This window comes from Elephantulus edwardii, unplaced genomic scaffold, assembly GCF_000299155.1.
Source record: "Elephantulus edwardii isolate Elephantulus edwardi_28Jun2011 unplaced genomic scaffold, EleEdw1.0 scaffold00031, whole genome shotgun sequence".
Classification (NCBI taxonomy): Eukaryota; Metazoa; Chordata; class Mammalia; order Macroscelidea; family Macroscelididae; genus Elephantulus; species Elephantulus edwardii.
In genome coordinates this window covers 17214018-17237851 of record NW_006399781.1, presented here as the reverse complement: position 1 = coordinate 17237851, position 23834 = coordinate 17214018, and the positions used below count along the sequence as shown (strand labels likewise).

The following is a 23834-nucleotide window of genomic DNA, read 5'->3' as shown; positions in this document are numbered from 1 at the left end:
TTATTTTCCAGAAATTATGCTATTAAAATTACACTGCCAGTGGTATTTTGGAGATGTCTCAATCTGAAAGACTGGCAGCAGTCCTGATGGTCTATCCCTTTTATTCATTCTTATTCTCTTCATGGAATATATAGTACCCTTTACTAACTGTACATTGTGCTTAGGCACCATCAAGTTGGCTCTGACTTACAGTGACACTATAAACATTAGAACGAAATCCTGCCCAATCCTGAGTTGTTCTTTCTCAATGCATCCACCCATGTCACTGGAGGTTTGCCTATCATTTCCTGACTTTCTCCCACTTTTCCAAGCTTGATGTCCTTATCCAGGGACTGGCCCTTCCTAAGAACATGCCCGAAGTACATGAGACAAAGTTTCCAAAGAGCCTGAGATTTTTAACAGCTTCAGTTTGCTTGGCTCCACAACACTCTTGTACCAGCAGCCAGGAAAATCTAAGATGAACTGCAATGGGAAAGTCTGCCGTCAGGGACATGTCCAAGAGTGCTGAAGAGCAAGGATGTCAGTTTGGAGACTAAGGTGCACATGATCCAAACCATGGTCTTCCCAATTACTTGTTATGCAGCAGAAAGCTGGACAATGACTAGGGATGATAGAAGGAGAATTGAAGCCTTTGAGCTGTGGTGCTGGAGAAGAGTACTGAATACACCATGTAATGCTAGGAGAACAAACAGGTTTGCCCTGGAGAGGATGAAACCAGGCTGTTCCTTGGAGGCAATGATTATGAAGCTCCATCTGACACACTCTGGGCATGTTGCAAGGACACTAGTCCTTGGAGAGAGAGATACTTGGGAGGGTGGAGGGACAGTGCAAGAGAGGAAGACCCTTGATGAGATGGATTAACTCAGTTACTGGGGTAATGGAAGTAAGTGTGTCAGAGACAGTAAGGTTGGCTTAGGATAGACTAGGGCTCAGAGCTGTTGTATACAGAGTTGCTATGAGTTGCAGGTGACTTGGTGGCACATAACAACAACAACAAGAAGCAGCATTCCACTTGAATTTCTTCTAAGACAGATTTGTTTTTTTATTATCCATTTAAGATTCTTCAAAAACCTCAATTTTTCTTTGATATTTCTTATTTAGTGTCCAATATTTATATGTATGTGAAAACTAAATTTACTCTATTTTGGGTGAGACACATCTTCATCTTTAACACACTTTCTACATTTCTGCTCTTTAGCAGTTTAAGGAGGCTCTTTATATTAATTTGTTTTGCTACTAAATGAAATAAAGTTTTAGCCACTAACTTGCAAATGCCACTTATATTTTGCTAACAAATTAAAATAATTATGGAACTGGTATATGTTATCCCTTTAAGAATGCATTTGTATACTATAATACATTCATTTGTATCAAACTATTCAGTCATACATGCTCAAAGATTCTAGAGATTTAATAAAGTGTTATACTTAAAAAAAACCCCAAATGAGTTAAAAAAACCAGACTGCTTAATTCTTCTTCTTCTTCTTTTTTTTTTTTTGGTTCTTGCTATGTACCATCAAATCAGATCCGACCGGCATAGGAGGAGACTGCCCCACCTTCTCCAGTGGAGCATCTGGTGGATTAGAACTGCGTGTCCTCAGGATTGCAGCACAGTTTCTTATCACTAGGCCACCAAAGCTCCCTTCTAATACTCTCATACAAATTGAAAAATGAGGCTAGCCACAAAATTAAAACGGCTTAAATGAAACAATAAAATAATCAGGTTCATTAGTTTTACTTTATATCAAAATGAGGAAAACACTGATAAAAATTTCATAAAAATTATTTCTCTAAAGGAACTCTTAGACCATTCTGTTCCTATTTATGATGCTAACTGTAGCCTTTTATGAAACGGTAACTTGTGCCAGCCACATGCCTGTGAACATACACACACAATTTGTAAAAACAGTTACAGAAGTTGGTAACCTTGTATATCTTCAATCAATTTTGAAATCTGGTTGCCTGTAATAGGTCACAGGGTGGTGCATATGGTTTGTGCTATTGTGGTTAGGTGCCATCATACCCATGGGTACTAACTGGTCAAAATTTTGCCCGATTCCGCACTATTCTCATAATCTCTGCTATCCCTCTATCTACTTGTTCACCACTCATTGTGCCAATCGATCTTGCCAAAGGTCTTTCTCTCCTCTGCTAACCTGCTAACCTGAGGTTCCTCTTTAGGGACAGGCCACTTGATACCATATTCAAAGTGTGTAAGATGAAGCCTTCCCATCACTGCCTCTAACAGCACCATGGCTTCTCCTCCTCCAGGACAAATCTGCTTTGTTAGCAGTCTATGGTATAATCAGTATCTTTGCCAATACCGTGAACGATTTGTGTATGAGCCCACCTAATGGAGCCATGAAGAGAGGTCTGGTGATCTGACTCTGCACAGACTACAGCTAGTCAGCCAGATTGAACCACGTGGAGTTGCCATTAGTCAGCACTGACTCTGTATCAATCACTTTAAAAAAAATAAATTTTTAAATCTTTACTAAATTAGTCAATTCCTCAATGTTTGACAAATACAAATTTTCCTTTCTCATTCTGTGAAAGATCATCCTTTTCTAAGTCCTTCTTTTCCTTGTATTCAGAATCTCCATTTAAATAACTGGAAAACCCCCCCTATGTGCATGCTTCATTACTTAATTACGTACGGAATGAAGTTCAAAACTTCTTTGGCTTAAATTTGTATCACTTTATAATCAGAAACAACCTTCTTTAATAGCTGACTTCTGACCCCCAAGCCACATGTATATCCCGACATGTCTATCAGTTATAGATTGATTTTATTTTCTTTCTTTTTTTTTAAAGGAATTAAAAACTTTGTTCAATTTTACTAGGCTTCATGACATGTCTTACCTTGGATTCTTGACTCTTTCTTTTTCTTTGCTGATTTCTGTGTCATCTTTGTTCATCTACGTTTCCAAAGACAGAGAAAATGTAAATTGATAATTTAAATCACCATGTAGTTTCATTTTTTTTAGTATTAACTATTTCAAGTTCTTTGTGCTGTCATACAAAATGTACTAAAATTAAATGCAACGCTTTCTTTCCCTAAAAGTTGTGACTCTAACTTTTCCTATTTCATATATGTCTGCAACGACTTTGTTTTTAAAAAGAAATTATGCAATACTTTTACTTATCTTTTTATTTTAAAAACCAACTCTATAACTTGTTAAGAGAGATCCATTATGTTCTTTTAGTCTCTCCTTTGGATTTTAATCCAGTCCACCTTGCTGAATTGTGGTCAAGTGTTGTTTGGTGTTATCAACTGAGTTCCTACTCACAGCCTTAAGAATTCTTTAAGAAACATCTGTCAAATACCAATTTTCCTTTCTTATTCTTATCACCAAGGAGTTCTGGTGGCTTAAGGGTAAGGAGTTACACTGCTGACACAAAAACATATGGTTTGAATTCACTAGCTGCTTCGAGGGAGAAAGATGGGTAATCTCTTCATGTGAGATTAACTGCCTCTGAAAACCCGTTAGAGGGCCGGCTAAGGGTAGGTCCGACTCAGCGGTACTCACCAACAACCACCCTATAAACAGCAACCACCCTTTTCTAATATATGGAGGACAGGCTTTTAATTTTATGCAGTGTCTCTGAACTCTTTGAACTGGGAAACAAACATCCTAACTCCAAAAAAGCCCAGTATTTCACATAGCATTAACCTTTAACAACAGAATGCAGGTCACGCCTGTATTAAAATGTCAATCTAAAACATGTTTATTTTCCATCTATCACTGACTTTGGTCTAAGTTAATTTTTTTTGTCTTTCAGTTAATCTTTCAGATTATGTCCATAATTCTTCCTGATGTGTTTGATCACATTACTCTCCATAACTGAAATTCCTTTCACAGTTTTATCTTCATCTGATATGTAAAAGGGAAAACTTAGTTCTATGAAAGAAATACTCTCCAATAATCTAAGCTTTTGCTTTTTTCTCTCCTTAACTACAAATCTCTGCAGTACTATCCTCATTTTATTTTTGGTATGTAGTACACAACTTTTCTCTCCTTTCGCATGCCAGCACATATAGTTACCAGCTTCCCAGTAAACAAAAATGCTTCAGTAATCTCTTGATGTTGCATCTGCACATAGAACAATAGAGCTGCCCTACGTGACGTGTGCCACTTCAGTCTTTTTTTTTTATAAGTCGTTTTTGTTAAGCATTTTCCTGAAAACAAGAGGAATTAAATTTCTGGCTTTCTCAAACTAATTTATGACCAATACATTTGGACTTATCAGGTGCAAATGGGCAAAGGAAGAATCTTGCTTCTAATTTTGCATATAGGTTCCAGTTTCTTCTGAACTAAGAAATTGAAACAAAAATTGTACAGAGTAGGAAAGGAGAAACTGTTAGCCTGGGCCATTTATTGACTGTAAGCCTGAAAAATTTAATCCTTCTGTGACCTAGTTTCCTTACCATTACAAAGTAATACTGCATACATCACAAAGATTTTATAAAGAGTAATTATTTGTACAATCTTTAGATTAGGGTAAACTATATACTAAATAATATAGAAAACTAGTCAACCAAAATGTATTGAGACAGGATTTCTTCCAATTCTTCTTTGACAATCATCTATTTAAAAACATGTATTCCAATAGTATCAAGAAAGAACAGACTATACTTTCATTGTTAGGTGCAGCTGAGTCAACTATACTTCCTATAAAAAACAGATAAAAACCTTATCTTGGTTTTTTTTTTGGTTCAGATCTCATTGCTTTTGTTATTGTATACTCTCAAGTCAGAACTGATTCATAGCTGACCCTCCAACAGGTTTTCAGAGACAGTTAACTGTATGAGAGGAGAATGCCCAGCCCCCGTGGAGCAGATGGTGGCCTTGAACTGCATGCCTTTGGGACTGCAGCACAGCTTCTTACTACTAGGCCGCCAGAGCTCTGTTCAGACTGCATTAGGCAGTTTTTACTATTTCCACAGGGTATAAACTTGTGTAGAAGCTACTCAACAAATAACTGGACACTATTTTAACTCATATTCACAGTATCAGACTTTTCCATAGGAAGCTATTAAAATTCATATCCTTCCTCGAGTTATTTTCTAAACTGTTTATTTACAATAACACACACCAAGTATCTAGCACAGACTATCCTATCACATATATAGACTCCTTTTCTGGATCTACCATTATTCTAAGCATCAGAAGTAGGGAAAAGATATATTGTCCCTCTTTCAAGAGTTAGCCAGGTAATAGACACACAAGCAGGAACACAAACCAGAAAATGCCTGCTGTAATATGTACATGTATCTCTGTGTGTGTGAGACTATGACTCACAGCAACCCTATGAACAAGATCTGAATCTTGCCCTATTCTGGACCATCCCCATGAAGTTAGGTATGCTTCAGGCCACTGTTTCAATCCACACAAAGGGACATTCAACGGCTAATGAAGAACCAGAACAAGGAGGATCCTCAAACTCTCCAGAAGCTCATGTTTCCTATCATCTTGAGTTCTTTCCTATTTTTGTCACTGACATTCTATGGGAAACAAAGAGTAACCTTCCAATTTCACAGTTGTTACATGCCAAAGGAAACTTGCACTATAATAAAGGTAGATATTTTCAAGTATCTCTTGAACTTTTAATCTAATCATGGATTAAAAATCAGTATTTACATAATTTTAAAAACAATATAATCACCTGATCTAGTATAATGGTTAGCATACTCAAATTTGCAAGCCAAAATTCAAAGCACTCTCAATTTTTGTCTACTTAAGGAGATTTATTCTCAAAAAAAACCCTACTTACATAGATTTTAAAGCATTCATACCTTTTGCTTTTTAGAACTGGAAAGAGTGAGGTCGTTCTCTTGTTCCTGAGAGTGTTCATCTCTGTCTACAAGGATACGTCTTTTTTTAGGGGAATTTACAATATACTCTGAGGGCATCTTCATACAAGTACTGGATTTATTAATGCTCTTCTCACGGTTTATAATTTGAGTAAATTTTTCTTTTGTCTTCAATTGTAAAGTTTTATTTCGGTTATATAGCATTTGGCAAAGGAGAAAGGAAATGCTTAATTCTGCATTTTTAGCACATATAATCTTCATATAATCAATAGTTTTCATAACTTTCATAATATGGGCCATTTTCCCTAAATCTTTTCGAGGAGCAGCCACTGTATTTTCGAGCAGTGCAGAAAACTGATTATAGTTGTATTCTAACTCCTTCACAGTGCTTCCATAGTTTACAGATGCTATACACGGCATGAAGTTAATGTATGTGGAAATGGAACACTTAGACTCTTTCAGGAGTTTTTTTATTTCTGAAATTTCTTCAAATTCTCTTGATAGCAAATGAAAAGCATATGAACAATTAACAGCTTCATTACACTCAACATCAAGTTCTTTCTTGAGTTCAGATATATCAATCTCCACTGCTTTCCAAAGGTAATCTGTGGAATTCTCTTCAAGAAATGAAAAACAAGCCATTTCTTCTTGGCAGTGAATCAGATCTGGTAGAAGTGACAAATCAAACCAAAGCATACCTCGAAACTGCTGCTTTTCTAGTTTCCTTGACATTGAGTTTTGCAAGAAATGTACAGTTTCTAATGTCATGACTATTTCAAGATACGTTTCAACAGCTTCAGGCTTTAAAATGACAGCTTCATGCTTATGATTTTTCACAATGTCCAAAACATTATCTTCTGTGATAAAAATACTGTCTATATTATTTTTTTGCAACATCGCAAAGTAATTTTTTAGATTTTCCAGGTGATTAGAACACTTCAAAGCGAGTTCTTGTAATTTTTTCAAGTCTGCAGATTCAGCTTGATCTAATATTTCACTTATACAACAAATATCTGGATGTGAAGGCAAAATACTGGTCAGTCTATAGCTTTCTCTTTTTACTGCTGCTTTATTAAATAGCGTATCTGACTTCTTGCAAGCAATCATGGCATCCTCCAGTCCACTAATGGAAACCTGTTCACTACTTAAATCTTTAGACAAAGTATTATATATTTGCTGCATCTTTGAAAAAGATTTTTGATTAATTTCCAGTAGCATCTCTTTGTACTTTTTTCGTGAGCATTTTTTCAGAGTTTGTTTTTTCTCCTCCCACACAAGACTTTTGGCAGCATCAAAAAAAATATGTTCCAAACCATAAAGAGATATTTTAATACTTACTGCTTCACTGCTCTTGATAAAATTAACTTTTGAGGAGATCATTTCTATAACGATCCACAAGTGGTCTTGTTTCCCTGGATACGAACTAACTTTAGGAGGCTTGCCATGGACATCGATCAGCTGTAAAGTGTATTTTCTTAAAGCTTCTAGGTCTCCTAAATTATCACCAAAATTCACGCCACAGGTAAATGGAATGGAAAGAGAAAAGTCAAAGCAATCAGAACAATGATTCATTATTGCTTCACACTCTTTAACCTGGCGTTTGTATTTTAAGAATGCATAGTATGAATTTTCCTCCTTTTTTGTTTCTTCCATCAATTCAATTAACTGATCATGGTATTTCTGTAACTCACAGAATGCATTATATTTTAACCTTCCTTGAAACCCAGGGTAAAAATTGGACTGTTGTTGATAACCACGTGGTCCCCCAAGTAACTCACTGTACAGCGTCTCATCATACCAAAGCAGGCTTCGGAATGTTGGCTCATCCCCTAAAAGTCTTTTTTTGTTTTCAATGAATTGAATCGTTTCCATCATCATTTGGAGTTCTACCAAAGAGTCAATAGCAGATGGTTTTAATTTACTTTTACAATTACTCCACTGGTTTTGTTGTACCAGTAGTTCTCGTGAAACTAAGATTTGCTCAAGGGAACATTCTTGGTATTTCTCAAAAGCTTTAACAAAGGAAGGTAAAATACTTTGACAAACCTTTGTTTCTTCCTGTAGAATCTGCAAAGATGATGCTTCATCTGCTCTCTGCAAAATCTGAGACAGCTTAGTTATGTCAGAGCTCTCCACTTCTTTTGAGTCACTAATGTATGAGATAGGCTTCTTCTGAAGATCAGTGATTTTTGAGGCTCCTGGGTGGGTATGCAAAGTGGGTGTATTGTTAATGCCTATAGAGCCTGGTTTGAAATTACATGTTATTTCTGAAAGCACTCTGGAATCAGACTGAAAGTTGCTAACTTTAGTGTCCTTACTGTCCTGTCCTTTGTTAAATGGATTAGGAATGGCATTATTCACACAAAATGCCTTAAAAAAAGTGGAAATTTTATTGCCTAGATGTGACTCAATCAAGTTCTTTTCAGTTGTTTTTTCCCCTAAGAGGGAGGGTTTATCTAAGATCTTTTGATTTTTGTACTCAGTCCTACAAGATGATTCTTCTGCCATGCCATTTTTGTGGTATACATCTCCAATCAAATCTTTCACTTTTTCTGTTTGTCTAATACTCCACATTTTTCTGTCCTGAACATTTTTCTCTGCAATATGCTGTTTCGAAGACAAAGCCTCGGTATTCTGTGTTAAAAGCAGAGAATTTTCATTAGAAAATAATGTCTTCGCATTTTTTGCACAACTTTTAGTATCTCCATTTACTGATGTCAGGTTCAAGATGGAATTCTGAGAAACATCTGAGCCATTCTCATGTATCCGGGTGCACTGCTCTACCTTTGGAACCCCCTTTCCATCGCATTCTGGCTGACAATGGGATACAGCAGTGGGTGCTGCATAAGAATCCATAGCCAAAATCCTCTGTTTATCCAAATAGCGTGTTGAAGATTCGCCCTCAGCAGCTATCATTGGAGCAGCTGAAAACTGAGGAATACTATTAGACTTTCTGCTTGCTTTCAGAGTTAGGTTTAATGGGTCTACAGGAAGGTTTGCTGTGGTAGTGTTTCCTTTAGCACCCTCACCAGGAGCTGTACGTTTTTCTTTCGGAAAATTCATTTCCACGCTTCTTTTACAATCCAGTAAAAGATGATCTGGTTTGCAAGTATCAACATTCAAACATTGCTCTCCATTTGCTTCCAAGACTGAAATAAGTACACCAGTTTTTGCCCCTGTGTGAGCTTTAGGAGTTGAATCATTATTTTTGTCCATACTTACACACTCATGTTCTTTTAAGCAACTTAAAGATACTGACTTACTTTCTTTTATTTCACCAGCTATGGAATTGACTTCTTTTGATAGATCCTTAATATTAGTATGTGTTGAGTGGTTCTCAAGGTTTTTGTATTTGCTAATATTAGCTAAAAAATTAACATCGACTTGACTTTCTTTTTCAAGAAGCTTATCTTGATGGTCTGCTGAAAATAGACATGTAGTTTCTCTAGAAAAAGGTTGAAGTTCTGAAGGTCTTGAAAGTTTCATACTACTGTTATTATAAGCTGAATGTTCTGCACCTCGGAAGGTTGACTTGAGGCCTAACTGTGATTCAGGATACTGCTCCTCACTAGAAAATTCTTCCACATGAATAGTTGTACAACTTTTGGAAACACTGTTGACCAAACTTTTCTTAGAAAGGTGTGCTGTGATATTCTCTCTGTTTCTTCTGTTAGGCTTGGGCTTTGACACACAAGATAACGGTTTCCCTACGCCCAGGGCTAACGCTCTCCTCTCATCCTCTTTGTCATTTTTTCTTTTTGAAAAAAAATGTTCAGTGGAATAGTATTTTCTTTCACATACAGAACTATAACCTTCAAGGTCACAACTCTCCCAGAAATTATTGCATATTATTGCGTATGATTTTGGCAACTGGCCTTTTCTTTTTTCTCCTACTTTAGCTATTAGTTCCAAGGATGTGTACACTCGTCTGTGAGCTTTCTTTAAGTGAAGAACAGCTCTGTCAAGTCTCCTGGAAAGACGTCTGCTTTTGCATAATGAAGCTTCACTATGTAAAATATCCAAGACACTACGAATATACTTCTCGGACTGTGCAAAAGTTTTAATTCGTCCTTGGGATAATGAAGAAAAACATTCAGAGGAATCTTGGCTAGTTAGCCTCCTCCTTTTTGGGTACCTTTCTTGATGTCTTAATTCTTTACGTTCTATGTTTTGGTCTTTACAAGATGACTCCACTTTTCTTTTGCTACTTCTTGATTCCATGTGCTTCTTACTTTTATTATCATTATAGTCAGTTTTTGATTCTGCAAAAGAACCCCTGCTTTCATTATTTGTGACATCTGAAGTTTCTGCTTTTTCAGACATGTGATTCGTGTGTGTGTTCTGACTTAATTCAACAGAACGGGAAGTTCCAGATTTACCCATTAGTTCTAAGTCTTGCATTATGTTAGGAACTTTATCCTCACATGGATAATCAGAATTTTCACTGGCAGAGTGCGAACAGATTCCTAATCTTGGGCTCTTTTCCTCCTCCTTTATTTCTGGTTCTGGGATTACAGTTGTACGTTTGTAAAAATTATCTTTCAATTCATAAGAATCAGCAATAGGGTTGAATCCTGGCCTAAATTTATTAGTGACACTAATTTGTAGATCTGGAAGCAAAACTGGATTAAGAATCTCTGCTGTGGTTTTCGGAGCAGAATAAAAAAAACATTTACTTTCCTGAGTGTAATGCTGAGCTTTAGCTTCTCTTCTTGTGAAGCTTGCCAATGTTTCTGCATCATAGTTTTTGCTTCCTAATAGAAATTCCCAGTCAATACGAGACTCCAGAGCTTCATATGAGGTCCTTAATTCTTCACTAAGCACATTTTCACAGCTAAGAGGATCGTGCTGACAGAGAAAAGCATTATCACACTCTTCTGTTCCCACTTCAATCTCATTTTCCATATCCAAATTTTCAATAACAAAGTTCTTATTTATTATTGAGGGATGAATAGACTCTTGTACTTTATTTCTATCAATTTCACAATCAGAAATCCTAGAATTTATGAGCAAACCAAAATCTGTACTTTCAGAACAAGTTTTTTTAAACAAATATCTTTGGGGAGCATCATGATTTGTGCATAAAGCAGGTACAGTAGCAGCAGCAGTAGCAGTACTAGTTTGTATTTCAACATCTGAGTCTGCACACACTGAAGAACTTGACACTTCAGGCCGCACTGTTGAAGCCAAATGCTCGAGATGACTTCCATTATGTTTATTAACTTCTTGGTTTAAGGCAGGGACACTATCTTCATTTCCTTTTGATGTAGCTTCTGTTGGTAAGTAATTTTCTTCCCACATCATGCTAAGTGGAGAAAATTCTTTGGATATCAGCATTTCTTCATTATTGCAATTTTTATGTACCCTCTTTTTTTCTACGTTGGAAAAAATCTTGTCTATATTGAAAAACTGCCGCTCATCTCTATAAATGTTCTCTATGATGTCCTCTATAGATGAAGCAATGTCTTTCTGTTTAGTGTCACGTTGGTTTTCTTTTTGTTCCTTGAAATAAATTTTCAGGGATATCTTATTGTTCGGCTGTGTATCAAAGAAAAGACGATCTTGATTGTCTTCAATAGCAGTATCTTTTCCATTTTTCTGATTGTCCTCTAATGACATTAGTTCATGTTCATTTTTCCCATGGACACATAAATGTTTAGTTACACAGTAGCTGAAATTATTAGCTGTTGTTTCAATGTCACAGGATGAAACAACTCTATCAGTCTGCAGTTCTTTGGTCTGGGAAATTTCGGTTGCTTCCTGGAAAACGTCAGTCATCATGCTAACATAATCCTGATTTGCTTTTTCCCTTTCAAGTTCCATTTGTTTTTGAGAAATGACAAAACTTGTATGAATGTTAGTCTTTTCAGACTCCACACAATGTTGTGGGTAATTCTGCAAAAAACGCTCTATACCTGGAGCAAGATTATTTTGTAATTCCACAGCTTGATCCTCCAGTTCATAGTTATTCTTTGTGGTAGAGACTGGTATTTCTACCTCTTGACTAATTAATAGCTGATCACAGCTTTTCCTTGAAGAACTGAGACTCTTACTTTCAGGAAGTTCTTGTTCTTGGTGCAATGAAATATAATTGTCTATTTGACTTACTTTTGTTTTATTAGAAAAATGATCAGTTTCCTCTAACTGTTGCTTTTCTCCACACACGGAATTATCTTTTGGATCAGTTTTAAGGCTCTTTATATTTCCAATATTTTCAATATACTTATCTATGTTTTCTTTATTTTGAAATAGAGAAACTGTTGACCTCTGATAACCACTATGATATTCAGGTTTTAAACTAGTAGACTGTAATTCTTGAGACATATAACTTTTGTAGTCATCTATATAATTATTCACCTGTTTGTAAGTGACCGGTGGGTCACTACTGTGTTTCATTAAAAGTGAGTTGCTGAGTATTGGTTGGGATCTGTGGTCTTTTTCCTCACTGTATTTTTGATTCTCAACTTCTGAAACTATCTTTGACAAAGAAATTGGGAAGGAAAATTGGTCTTGACCCTTACATTCTTCTGCCACTGTAATTTTATTGGGAGCTGCACAGTCCTTGCAGCATGTGTCATGAATCTGAGATTGTGGACCATCAAAAGGAATTTTGAAGCAGGGGGCATCAAAACAATTAGTAAGAAGAGCATGATTATCATGTAGAATTTCAGATGAGGATACAAAATCGGTTGATCTGGATGACGAGTCTATTTCTGAATTAACAGAATCTAAGTTGTTCTCAAATGCCAAAACCTCATTTAAACCTGTTATATTACTCTGTTTTCCCATGCTTTCTTCTCTCTTCAACAGTCTTGGGTCTTTGATGAGTTTTGAAGTAATAACTGTGCTTGAGCCAATATTGCTGTGAAAGGGGAAATTAGCAGAAAGACCACTTAAAATATTTTTAAGTTGAGACAAATTTAGTAAGTGGTCATCATTGGCACTTTCTCCAGTAAAACTGGGCATAAATAAAAGGCCTGAATCATGTGTGTTATTTTTTTCTAAATTGTGCTCTGTCTGTCCACTGTGCTTTTCAAGTACAGCCATGTTCCCATTTCCCCCATTTATACATGATTGAGAATTATCCAAATTAGGTCGATTTATCTCTGAATTTAGAGAATTGCAAGAACAGTCTTCCTGAACAATGGAATCTACAGGTTTCCTGCAATGTCTAAAGATGACAGGAGCATCTTTTCCTTTTCCAATTCTTCTGGCCACAGTGCAGTTATTCACAGGGTATGTTCTTTCTGTGTAAGTAAAAAAAAAAAATAAGAAGAAAATATGAAGAAAAAGATTTCTACAGAATCTCTATTAGTATATGTAAACTTTCATGACTGATAGGAACTGAAAGTTTATAAAATAATCCAGTCATCATTAAAATGTGCTCTTAGTAGGAAACTAGGAAAGGAAATGAGTAAGTAGTAGGTCAATAAAACATAAAGCAAACAGTGTGAAGCTGTCTTCTAGACTAATGACCTTACTAAAAAGTATTTGCCATCCCTTCGCCCCGCCCCCCCGCCCCACCCCGAGTACACTTCTCTATGCAACCTTAATTCTGGATTCCTGTGCTAACCATAATACTCAATCATGGGGGAATTGTATACTAATGAAGGAATTTTTTTCCCTTTTTCTTTTTGGAGATGGGAGCGAACTGGTGGGGAGGGGTAGGCAGGGAGAAAAGTGCGGCAATGAATGAATGGAAATCCAAAACCTCTGTAAATGTCTATTAAAATGAATTAAAAAAAGTATTTGCCAGTAAAGAATTTAACTCTCAGTAAATAATAAATAAAAATATTATTATAGGAACGAAAAATATTACCTACAGACTAGATATTTCTTACATTAATATTTAATAAAAGCATTAATCTATGCATTAGGCATAATTATCTTCTATCTTCCTTTTCCCACACTACGCTCCCCCCAATTTTTTTTTTCATTCTTTCATGGAGGAACAACAACAACAACAAAAAAAGAGGAGTGGATTTTTATAAAGGAGGGTCTGTTATATACTGTCAAGTAGGAACCAACCCATAGCTGACCCTCTAGTGCATTTTCAGAAGCAGTAACTACCCGGGAGGAGACTTTCCAACTTTTCCCAGTGGATCAGCTGGTGGATTTGAACTGTGTGCCTATGGGTTGGCAGTGCAGCTCCTTACTACTGGGCCACCAGAGCTTCCTCTGAAAGGGGGAAGGGAAGATGAAAAAAAATCTACAAAATCCTTAGTAAATAAAAGTAAACTCCTTTCCCTATATTTTTAGATATTATGTAAATATATTGGTAAATAAACCCCTGAAAAATGAAGCCATACGTAAAGTGAATACCCCAGAGGCAGGGAGGAAAAAGAAACACTGACATGGAGGAACATGAACAACCACTGAAGAAATTACAAAAGATGGAAGAAGGAACTGAAACTATAAAGAGGTACAAGAATTTAAAAAATCATCACAAGATAGAGAGGGGACTGTAGACAGCACAGTACTGGAAATAACAGAAAGGCATGAAAATAGAATCCAGAATATCAAGACTGAAATAGCAGGAGTTTTCAACATGATAGACAAAAAAGCTGAACAAAAGAGATGGAACAGTGTCAGTGAGCTGGAAGACAAGAACCTCAACAGGAACGAATTAGAATATGGCCTGTCAATAATCACACCTAATGTGAATGGCTTAAATGTTTGTTCTAAGAGAAAAGGAATAGCAGACTGGATAAAAAAAAAAAAAAACAACACAACAAAAACCCCATTGATATGATGCCCACAGGAGACACATCTAAGAAACAAGGGGGAAAAAGCCAGACTAAATATCAAAGTCTAGGGGGGAAAAATCAAATAAGCAAATGGTTTTCACAAAGAATCAGGAACGGCAATACTAATCTCTAGTTAAACAGACTTCATGGTGAAAACTACTACAAAAGATAAGAAAGGGCACTATGTGGTGATTAAAGACACAATAGATTAAGAAAACTTAACCTTGGTAAACTTTGCACCAAATGATAGACCTACAAAATACTCAAAACAACAATTAACACACTTGAAAAAAGAAACAGACTACACCACAACAGTGATAAGAGACTTTAACATAGTACTCTAAGCAAAGGATAGGTCAATTCAAAAGAAACTTAACAGAGATGCAGAAGTTCTAAACTACACAATTAGTCAACTAATTGTTGGGTGTATTTAAGGTACTGCACCCAATTAAAACTCAATTTCTTTTCTTTTTAAGTGCACAAGATACAGTCTCCAGAACTGATCATGTATTAGACCACAAAGCAAACTTCAACAATTAAAAAACACAAATAATACAAAAAATCTGTTTAGACTACAATGGCATAAAACCAGAAATTAATGGTAAGAGGATAAAGCTTATAAAACCACCCACTTGGATGCCAAAAACTTTACTAAAACATGAATGGGATATGGAGGAAATAATAAATGATATTAATTTTTTTCTTGAAACAAATGAAAATGTAAGTATGACATATAAAAACCTCTGGAATACAACGAAGACAGTTCAGGGAGCAGTTCACAGTAATAGGCAAGCACATAAAAATGGAAGAAAGAAATAAAATGAGCTAACTCAACACTTTCAACAAACAATTTAACCCCACAGCCTCTAAAAGATAGGAGGTTATAAGGACAAGAAATGTAATCAATGAGATAGAAAACAGAGCTGGTTCTTTGGAAGACTCAATAAAATGAACAAACCATTGGCAAACTTAATAAAAGAATAGAAAAAGAAGACACAAATGACTCGAATAAGAAATTAAAATGTGACATCACAACGGGACCAACTGAAATCAAATTGGTAATAATGCAGTATAGAGGAAATGGATAAATTCCTAATAACTGATACTCGACTCAGATTGAGAGGGCCAGATGTAGAACACTTGTACAGACTTATCACAAAAGAAAAAACTGAGGAGGTCATAAAAAGACCTCCCCCTAACCCCCAAAATGCACTGGCCCAGTTGGCTTCATGGCTTAATTCTACCAAACATTTAGAGATAAACTAAACCAATTCTACTCATGTTATTTGAAAACAAGCAAACAAGCAAACAAAAAAACCACAACAGAACAAGAAAGAACACTCTTAGAATAATTTCTATGAAGCAAGTATAACCCTAATACCAAAACCAGACAAAGATATTACCAAAAAAAGAAAACTACAGACTAGTAACCATTATGAATAGAAATGTAAAAATCCTGGCCAATAGTTTAACAGTGTTTTAAAAAAGAAATTCATCATGACCAAGGTTCCCCTTTAGAAGGAGAACAGACAAGGATGATACTATCACCACTCCTATCATTTATTTATATCGTTTTTTATATTGTTATTTATATCATTTATTTTTATCATTTATTGTTCTCCCTTGAAGCATATGAACCCAAACATCTAACCACAACTGAATGGAGAAATTATGATACATTCACACAATGGAAAACTCTACAGAACTCAGGAGCAATGATTTTAAATGGGATGGACTGATACAGTAACTAGGGCAATGGGACTTGGAGTGTTGGAATTAGTCACAATGGCTAAGGACAGGGTAGGCATCAGAGCTGTTGTTCACAGGGTTTGCTATGGGTTGCAGGAGACTCGACAGCACATAACAACAACAAACATGTCTCATATTCTTTTTATTTACTGGAGTATGTACAGTATAGTACAGTATGCTGTTTGACTTATTAATGTTGTTGTTGTGATGTGCCATCGAGTCGCTTGTGACTCATAGCGACCCTGTGTACAACAGCCCTAAACTCTGCTCTGTCCTGTGCCAATCGCACTGTCTCCGACACTCCCATCCTGATTATCCCAGTCACCGAATCAATCCACCTCATAGAGGGCCTTCCTCTCCTGCGCCGTCCCTCCACCCTCCCAAGCATGATGTCCCTCTCCAAGGACCGGTCTCTCCTCACAACATGTCCAAAGTATGTTAGACGGAGCCTCAGAATCCTTGCCTCCAAGGAGCCACCCGGTTTAACCCTTTCCAGGATGAATCTTTCGTTTTCTTAGCAGTCCATACTCTTCTCCAGCACCACAACTCAAAGGCATCAATTCTCCTTCTATCCTTCCTAGTCATTGTCAACTCTCTGATGCATAACAAGTGATTGCAAAGATCACGGCCTGTATCAGACGCATCTTAGTCTCCAGAGAGACACCATTGCTCTTCAGTACTTTGGAGAGGTCCCTAACATCAGACTTTCCCATCGCAATACGTCTTTTAATTTCCTGGCTACTGGTGCCAACGACTCAACGGCACATAACAACAACAACAACAACAACAACAACTGGTGCCAAGAGTGTTGACTGTGGATCCAAGCAAATTGAAGCTGTGACCAATCTCAGTCTCTTCACCATCCATCCTGATGCTGCCAATTTATTAAATAATTATATAGATGCATTTCCTTAGTTTTTAATAATTTTCCCAGCAGCTTTGATCTTCTGTGTGTATGTTTTGCAGTATTTTTTTAAAATGCATCTTATATCGGTTTGCATATAAAATTTGGATACATTGTGTTTCACACTATCCTTCATTCACATTGTATTTCATACAATCATTCCCATTACTTTTGTTTTGTAAAATTAACCACCATTATATTAAGCTAACCTAGTTAGCGATGCTACTGGCAGAGATTTTCAGTGTTGCTCATCAGAAATATGGCAGCTTCTGCCCTATTATTATGTGTGGTGACTTTAATTCTGTTCCTGGTTCTCCACTCTATAGTTTTATAAAAGATGGAAAGTTGAATTATGAAGGCCTTGCCATAGGAAAGGTAAGTACTCACTTTATTATTTGGGATGGACTTTGTTACATTGGTTATTATGATGTGAACACAGTCATTATATGACTGTTAAGAAATCCCATCTGGTTCAGTAGCCTATATAGTAAGCTGTAATAATTTTCTACAACTACTCATAGTAATTGGAAGCAGGAGTGTCATCTACTTTCTAAACAGCACACCTCTGGAAACTCTATGAACTCTGATAAATGTTGACAGTTATAGAAAGGCTTTGAAAGCCTTTCGTTCATTGGGTCACTATGAGTCGTGTTCAACTCGAAGGCAATCAACAACAACATAAAGAGACCAGAAATGCTCAATCTGGAAAGGATAAAATTTATGAATGGGGCCTTCTGAAGATGAAATCCCTATGTGCATAAAAAGTGTTTCCAGCAGAGTGAAAAGAAAACCTACTGATTGGGAAAAACAGTGGGCAATACCATTTCAGACAAGGGTCTCATATCAATACTTTACAGAATCCTCCAGGCCTATACAAGAGAAAGACTGGTAACACAATTACAAAATGGGCAAAAGACATGGGAAGAATTTTCAGAGAAGAAGATATTCGAATGACAAACAGACACATGAAGAAATGCTCAAAATCACTGGCAATAAGAGAGATGCAAATCAAAACCACAATGAGACACCATTTCACTCCAGTAGCAGTGGCAAAGATTAATAGGACAGCAAATAATAAATGTTGGAGAAGATGAGGCAAGATAGGAACTCTTACACATTGCTGGTGGGATTGCAAAATGGTACAACCACTCTGGAAGGCAGTTTGGTGTTTCCTCAAAAAGCTGAACATAGAAATTCTGTAATACCCAGCTATTCCACTACTTGGAATATACCCAGAGTGCATGAGAACTGAGGCAGAAATGGAGACTTGTACACCAGTGTTCACAGCAGTGTTACTCACCATCACAATAACACTGAAACAACTCAAATGTCCAACCACAACCAAATGGATTGAGAAACTATGGTACATTCATACAATGGAATACTATGCAGCATGCAGGGGCAATAATTTTGTAAATCACTACTTAACTTGGGAGTGAGTAGAGAGCATTATACTGAGTGAACTAACTCAGTCCCATAAGGACAATTACTGTATAAAACCATTATTGTAGAATGAATATGACAATCTAAGGGGGGGAGCAGAGGGGTGAGGATGGGTGAAGGTGGTTAAATCATAGGCTGGCACAATTTGATGGGGGGAGGAGGGTTAAGGAAATGAGAAAAGTCTACTGTGAAAAACAATGTATAAGAACTTTATAAACAAACTAGCATAAAAAAAATTAAATCAGCATTGAATGATGCCCACCATTATCCCATCTTTGGAGATACCTACTGGATTTTTCCTATTTCCTTTGCTCATTCCCTCCAACCACCAAATTGTGCAACCCCGTGATAGTTCTCCTGGCCCATGTTCACTTCCCTGCTCCCACCCCTTCCCACCTTGGGCCCCCATATATGTTTTATTAGTTATCCTTCTATTTTTACATTACTAGACATTCCTTTAGGTCATATAGCCCTGGTGTACAAGTTTCTGTACCGCGGTCACTTGTGGTTGCTGTGAGGCTGAATACTGTGACACTGATGTGTCAAATGCATTAATGGTTGGTTACCCAATGCGGACAGAGAGTGGGGTGGAGCTCCCCGATTAAAACAAGCTTGGAAGGAGGAGTGGCATCCACTTCTGTAATAGTTTGCCTCCAGAAACCCTATGAACCTGGAGAGAGGATGAAAGGCACTGAAGCGTCAAGGACTCTCCTTCATAGGGTTGCTATGAGTCGCCTGTGACTCGACGGCACTTAACAACAACAACAACAACAACAGTCTTATGTAGTATTTATCCTTTTGACACTGAGTTAGTTCTCTCGGCATAATGCTCTTCATTCCCTCCCAAGTTACGCAGTAATTTCTGAAACAATTGCTCCTGAGTTCTGCAGAGTATCCCATTGTATGAATGTACCAAAATTTCTCAATCCATTCTGTTGTGGCTGGACATTTGGGCTGTTTCTATGTTCTTGCGATGGTGAATAATGCGGCTATGAACACCGGTGTACAGATTTTCTGTGTTTCAGTTATAATTTCCTTGAGGTATATTCCTTATAGTGGAATAGCTAAGTCATACAAAGTTTCTATGTTGAGCTTTTTCAGGAAATACCAAAATGCCTTCAAGAGTGGTTGGTTATACCATTTTACAGTCCCACCAATAGTATTATAAGGGTTTCAATCTTTCCACATCCTCTCCAACCTTTATTGCTTGCTGTCCTATTAAACTTTGCCAGTGGGGTGATATGGTATCTCATTGTGGTTTTGATTTATATTTCTCTTATTGTCAATGATTTTGAGCATTTCTTCAAGTGTCTATTGGCCATCTGAATGTCTTCCTCTGTGAAAATTCTTTCCATGTCTTTTACCTATTTTTTTCTTCCAGAGGTCCAGTAATACTTTGTGATGAGACTCTTCTGTGGGTGGTACTGCCAAATGTGTTTTTCTCAGTTGGTAGGTTTTCTTTTAACTCTACTGGAAAAAAGTCTTTGATGCACACAGGGATTTAAAATTTAGGCTGTTCCATTAATCAATAGTATCCTCTCCTGGCTGTGCATTTCTGGCTGTATTTGTCAGCCAATTTATACCACAGGCTAGACCTTCTAAGTTGGGTTGCACTCTATCTCTTATGATATATATATATATTTTAAAGTTTAAAAATAATTTTATTAAAATAGATTTCAAACACACAAAAAAACCCTGCTAGAGCAATCATTAACCCTCGAGGATCTAGAAACCAATGACAACAATTATAAAAGAACAATTATTCACTCCCTCACTTGTTGTTGTTATGTGCCATCGAGTCGTTTGCAACTCATAGAGGTACAAGAGCCCTCATGCCATTCTATCCTGTGCCAACCCGCTGTCTCACACACATTCATTCTCACCACTCCACTCACAGAATCGATCCATCTCATCGAGGGTCTTCCTCTCCACTCTCCAACTCTCCACTCTGCCAAACATTATGTCCCTCTCCGAGGACCAGTCCCTCCTTGCAACATGCCCAAAGCCTCAGATTATTTTGAAATCAATGAGTGAAATACTGTTTCATTCCCAAGTATTTGAAGATGCATATTTTAAAGACAAACATTCTATGAAACTCAGGTTTCATAATAGACGAATAAATAAGAATTCAATGCCATCCAGTTGATGCAGACCATGGTAATTCTATATTGGATTTTCTTCTCAAGTGCACACAGTACATTTATCAGAATTGATTATGTATTAGGGCACAAAGCAAGCCTCAACAAATTTAAAAAAATATTAAATAATACAAAGTATCTTCTCATACCACAATGCCATAAAACTATAAATTAATAAGAGGACAAATCTTATAAAACTACTTATGTGGAAGCTAAATAATACCTTTCTAGAACATGACGGGGTTACAGAAGAAATAAAAAAGTTATTTGAAACAAATGAAAAGGAAAATACAACACACTAAAATCTCTAGGATGCAGCTAAGGCGGTCCTCAGGGGCAAGTTGATAGTAATAGACAAACACATAAAGAAGGAAGAAAGAAGCAAAATTAATGTTCTAACTCAACACCTGCATCAAACAGAAAAATAATAGCAATCTAACCCCACAGCCTCTAGAAGAAAGGAAATGATAAGAACAAGAGCTGAAATAAATGTGATAGAAAACAGAAAAACAAACAAACAAAACAAAACCCTTGAACCATCAACAAGACAAGGAACTGGATTTTCGAAAGGATCAATATTTAACAAAAAAAACCAACCCCAAAAAACCCAAGTAATTAAATTAAGGACTGTTAGAGGTGACATCACAACAGAAACAGTAAATTAATTAAATCTAGAATATTGGAACATTATGAAAAGCTATACTTTTGATAAACTTGAAAACCCAGAGGAAATGGACAAATTACTTGAAACTTATGTCCTACCGAGCCTGACGTGGACAGCTGTAAAACACTTGAACAGACCCATTACACAAGAAGAAACTGAGTAGATCATAAAAAGACTCTCTCATCAAAAAAGGCCTGAATAAGAGAACTTCATGGCTGAATTTTACCAAAGATTCAGAGAAGATCTATCACCAAGTCTACTTAAATTGTTTTTTTTTTTAAAAAAAAAAGAGAAAGAAGGAACACTCCCAAAGCCATTCTATGAAGCAAGGAAAGCCCTAGTACAAAAACCAGGAAAAGACATTGACCAAAAATAAAACTACAGATCACTATTTTTCATGAACATAGATGAAAAATCCTTAACAAAATCCTGGCAAATAGAACCCAACTGCACATTAAAAAAAATTCATCATGACCAAGTGGAATTCTTAACAAGTATTCAAGAATGGTCTAACTAACAAAGAAAAACAATCAGTGCAACTCACACCATATTAACAAAGCAAATCACAAGAAGTACATGATGCTAGTAATTGATACAGAAAAGACATTTGAAAAATAATCTAACACCCATTCGTGATTAAGACAATCAGCAAAACTGGAATACAAGGGAATTTCCTCAACATAGTGAAAAGTACATATGCAAACCCAAGAACCAATAGCATTCTCAACGGAGAAAGGCTAAAGGGATTCTCCTTACAAAATGAGACCAGAGAAGTATGTCCACCTTCACCATGCTTAATCAATACTGTATTGGAAATACTTGGTAGGGCAATACGAAAAGAGAAGGAAATGAAGTGCATACAGATTGGCAAAGAGACGGTTAAACTGTCGCTAAATGTAGAGGTTATGATAGTGCGAACAAAAAATTTCAAAGACCCAACAAAAAAACTGTTAGAGCGTGTAGACCAATTTAGTGGAATGGCAGAATACAAGATCAATGCACAAAAGTCAGTAGAATTTCTCTATAGTAACAACAACACAGAGAAGGAAACCATAAAAGAATATTTCATACAGTAGCCAACCACAAACTGATAAACCTAGGAGTAAGTGTAACTGGAGACACAAAAGACTTTTACAAAGAAAAGAACAAAACACTTAGGTGAGAAACAATAAAAGACTTAAATAAATGGAAAAATGTTCCTTGTTCATGGACAGGAAGACTCAAAATTGTGAAAATGACAATCCTACCAAATCTACATGTTTAACACAATCCCAATACAGATACCAAAATAATTTTTCAAGGAGATCGAAAGGCAACCACCACGTTTATTTGGAATGTGACCCCAAATAAGAAAAGAACTTCCAAAAAACAAAAAAGGAGTGAAAAGCATAGCAATCCCTGATCTCAAAACCTACCACAAAGCTGCTGTAATAACCAAAACAGCATGTTATTAGTACAATGACAGGCACACTGACCAATGGAGCAGGATTCAGCACCCAGAAATGGACCCATCTATCTATGGTCAATGAATATAAAACCTATAAAACCTATCAAATGAGAAAATGACAACCTCTTCAACAAATAATGTTGACAAAACTAGACTGTTATCTGCAGAAAGGTGAAACAGGATCCTTAACTCACACCATATAAAAAAATAAACTCAAGATAGATCAGAGATATGGGGTAAATCGCAAAACCATAATGTTACTAAGAGACAAAATGAGGTCCAGCATAGCAGACCTAGTCTACAAGTATAAAGAGGCTAAAACGCACAGCCAAGAGAGGATAAAATTAATGAACAGGACCTTCTAAACGTTAAATCTGTGTGTATCAAAACCTTTTTCCAATAGGGTGATAAGAAACTCTACTGACTGGGACAAAACATTTGGATTTCCGATAAAGGTCTCATCACAAAAGTTTACAGAATACTATGGGGCTTCCAGAAGGCAAAGACTGATAAGCCAATTACAACATGGTCAAAAGACATGAAAAGACTTTTCACAAAGGAAGACATTCAGATAGCCAATAGACACATGAAGAAATGTTCAAAGTCACTAACGATAAGAGAAATGCAAATCAAACCCACAATGAGATACCATTTCACTTCAGTAGTAGTGGCAAAGTTTAACAGGACATCAAGTAATACATGTTGGAGAGGATGTGGCGATATGGGAATGCTTATACATTGTTGGTGGGACTATAAAATGGTACAGCCACTTTAAAAGGCAGTTTGGCACTTCTTCAAAAAGCTGAACACAAAACTCCATAGGACCTAGCTATCCCACTGCTGGAATACACCTCAAGGAAATTAGAACTGAAGCACAAATGTAGCTTTGTAAATCAATGTTCATAGCAGTGTCAGTCACCATTTCAG

General features: G+C 36.5%; 1 protein-coding gene across 1 annotated transcript in view; it reads right to left on the bottom strand.

Annotated features, from left to right (window-relative positions):
• The window catches only part of LOC102856691 (testis-expressed sequence 15 protein-like), a 64307-nt gene extending 51526 nt beyond the window's left edge, over nucleotides 1–12781 (bottom strand). Inside the window, 3 exon segments of the mRNA XM_006884173.1 lie at nucleotides 2854–2918; nucleotides 5798–12178; nucleotides 12233–12781. Coding sequence (XP_006884235.1) covers nucleotides 2854–2918; nucleotides 5798–12178; nucleotides 12233–12781 — 6995 coding nt within the window.
• Between the last annotated feature and the right edge of the window lie 11053 nt (nucleotides 12782–23834).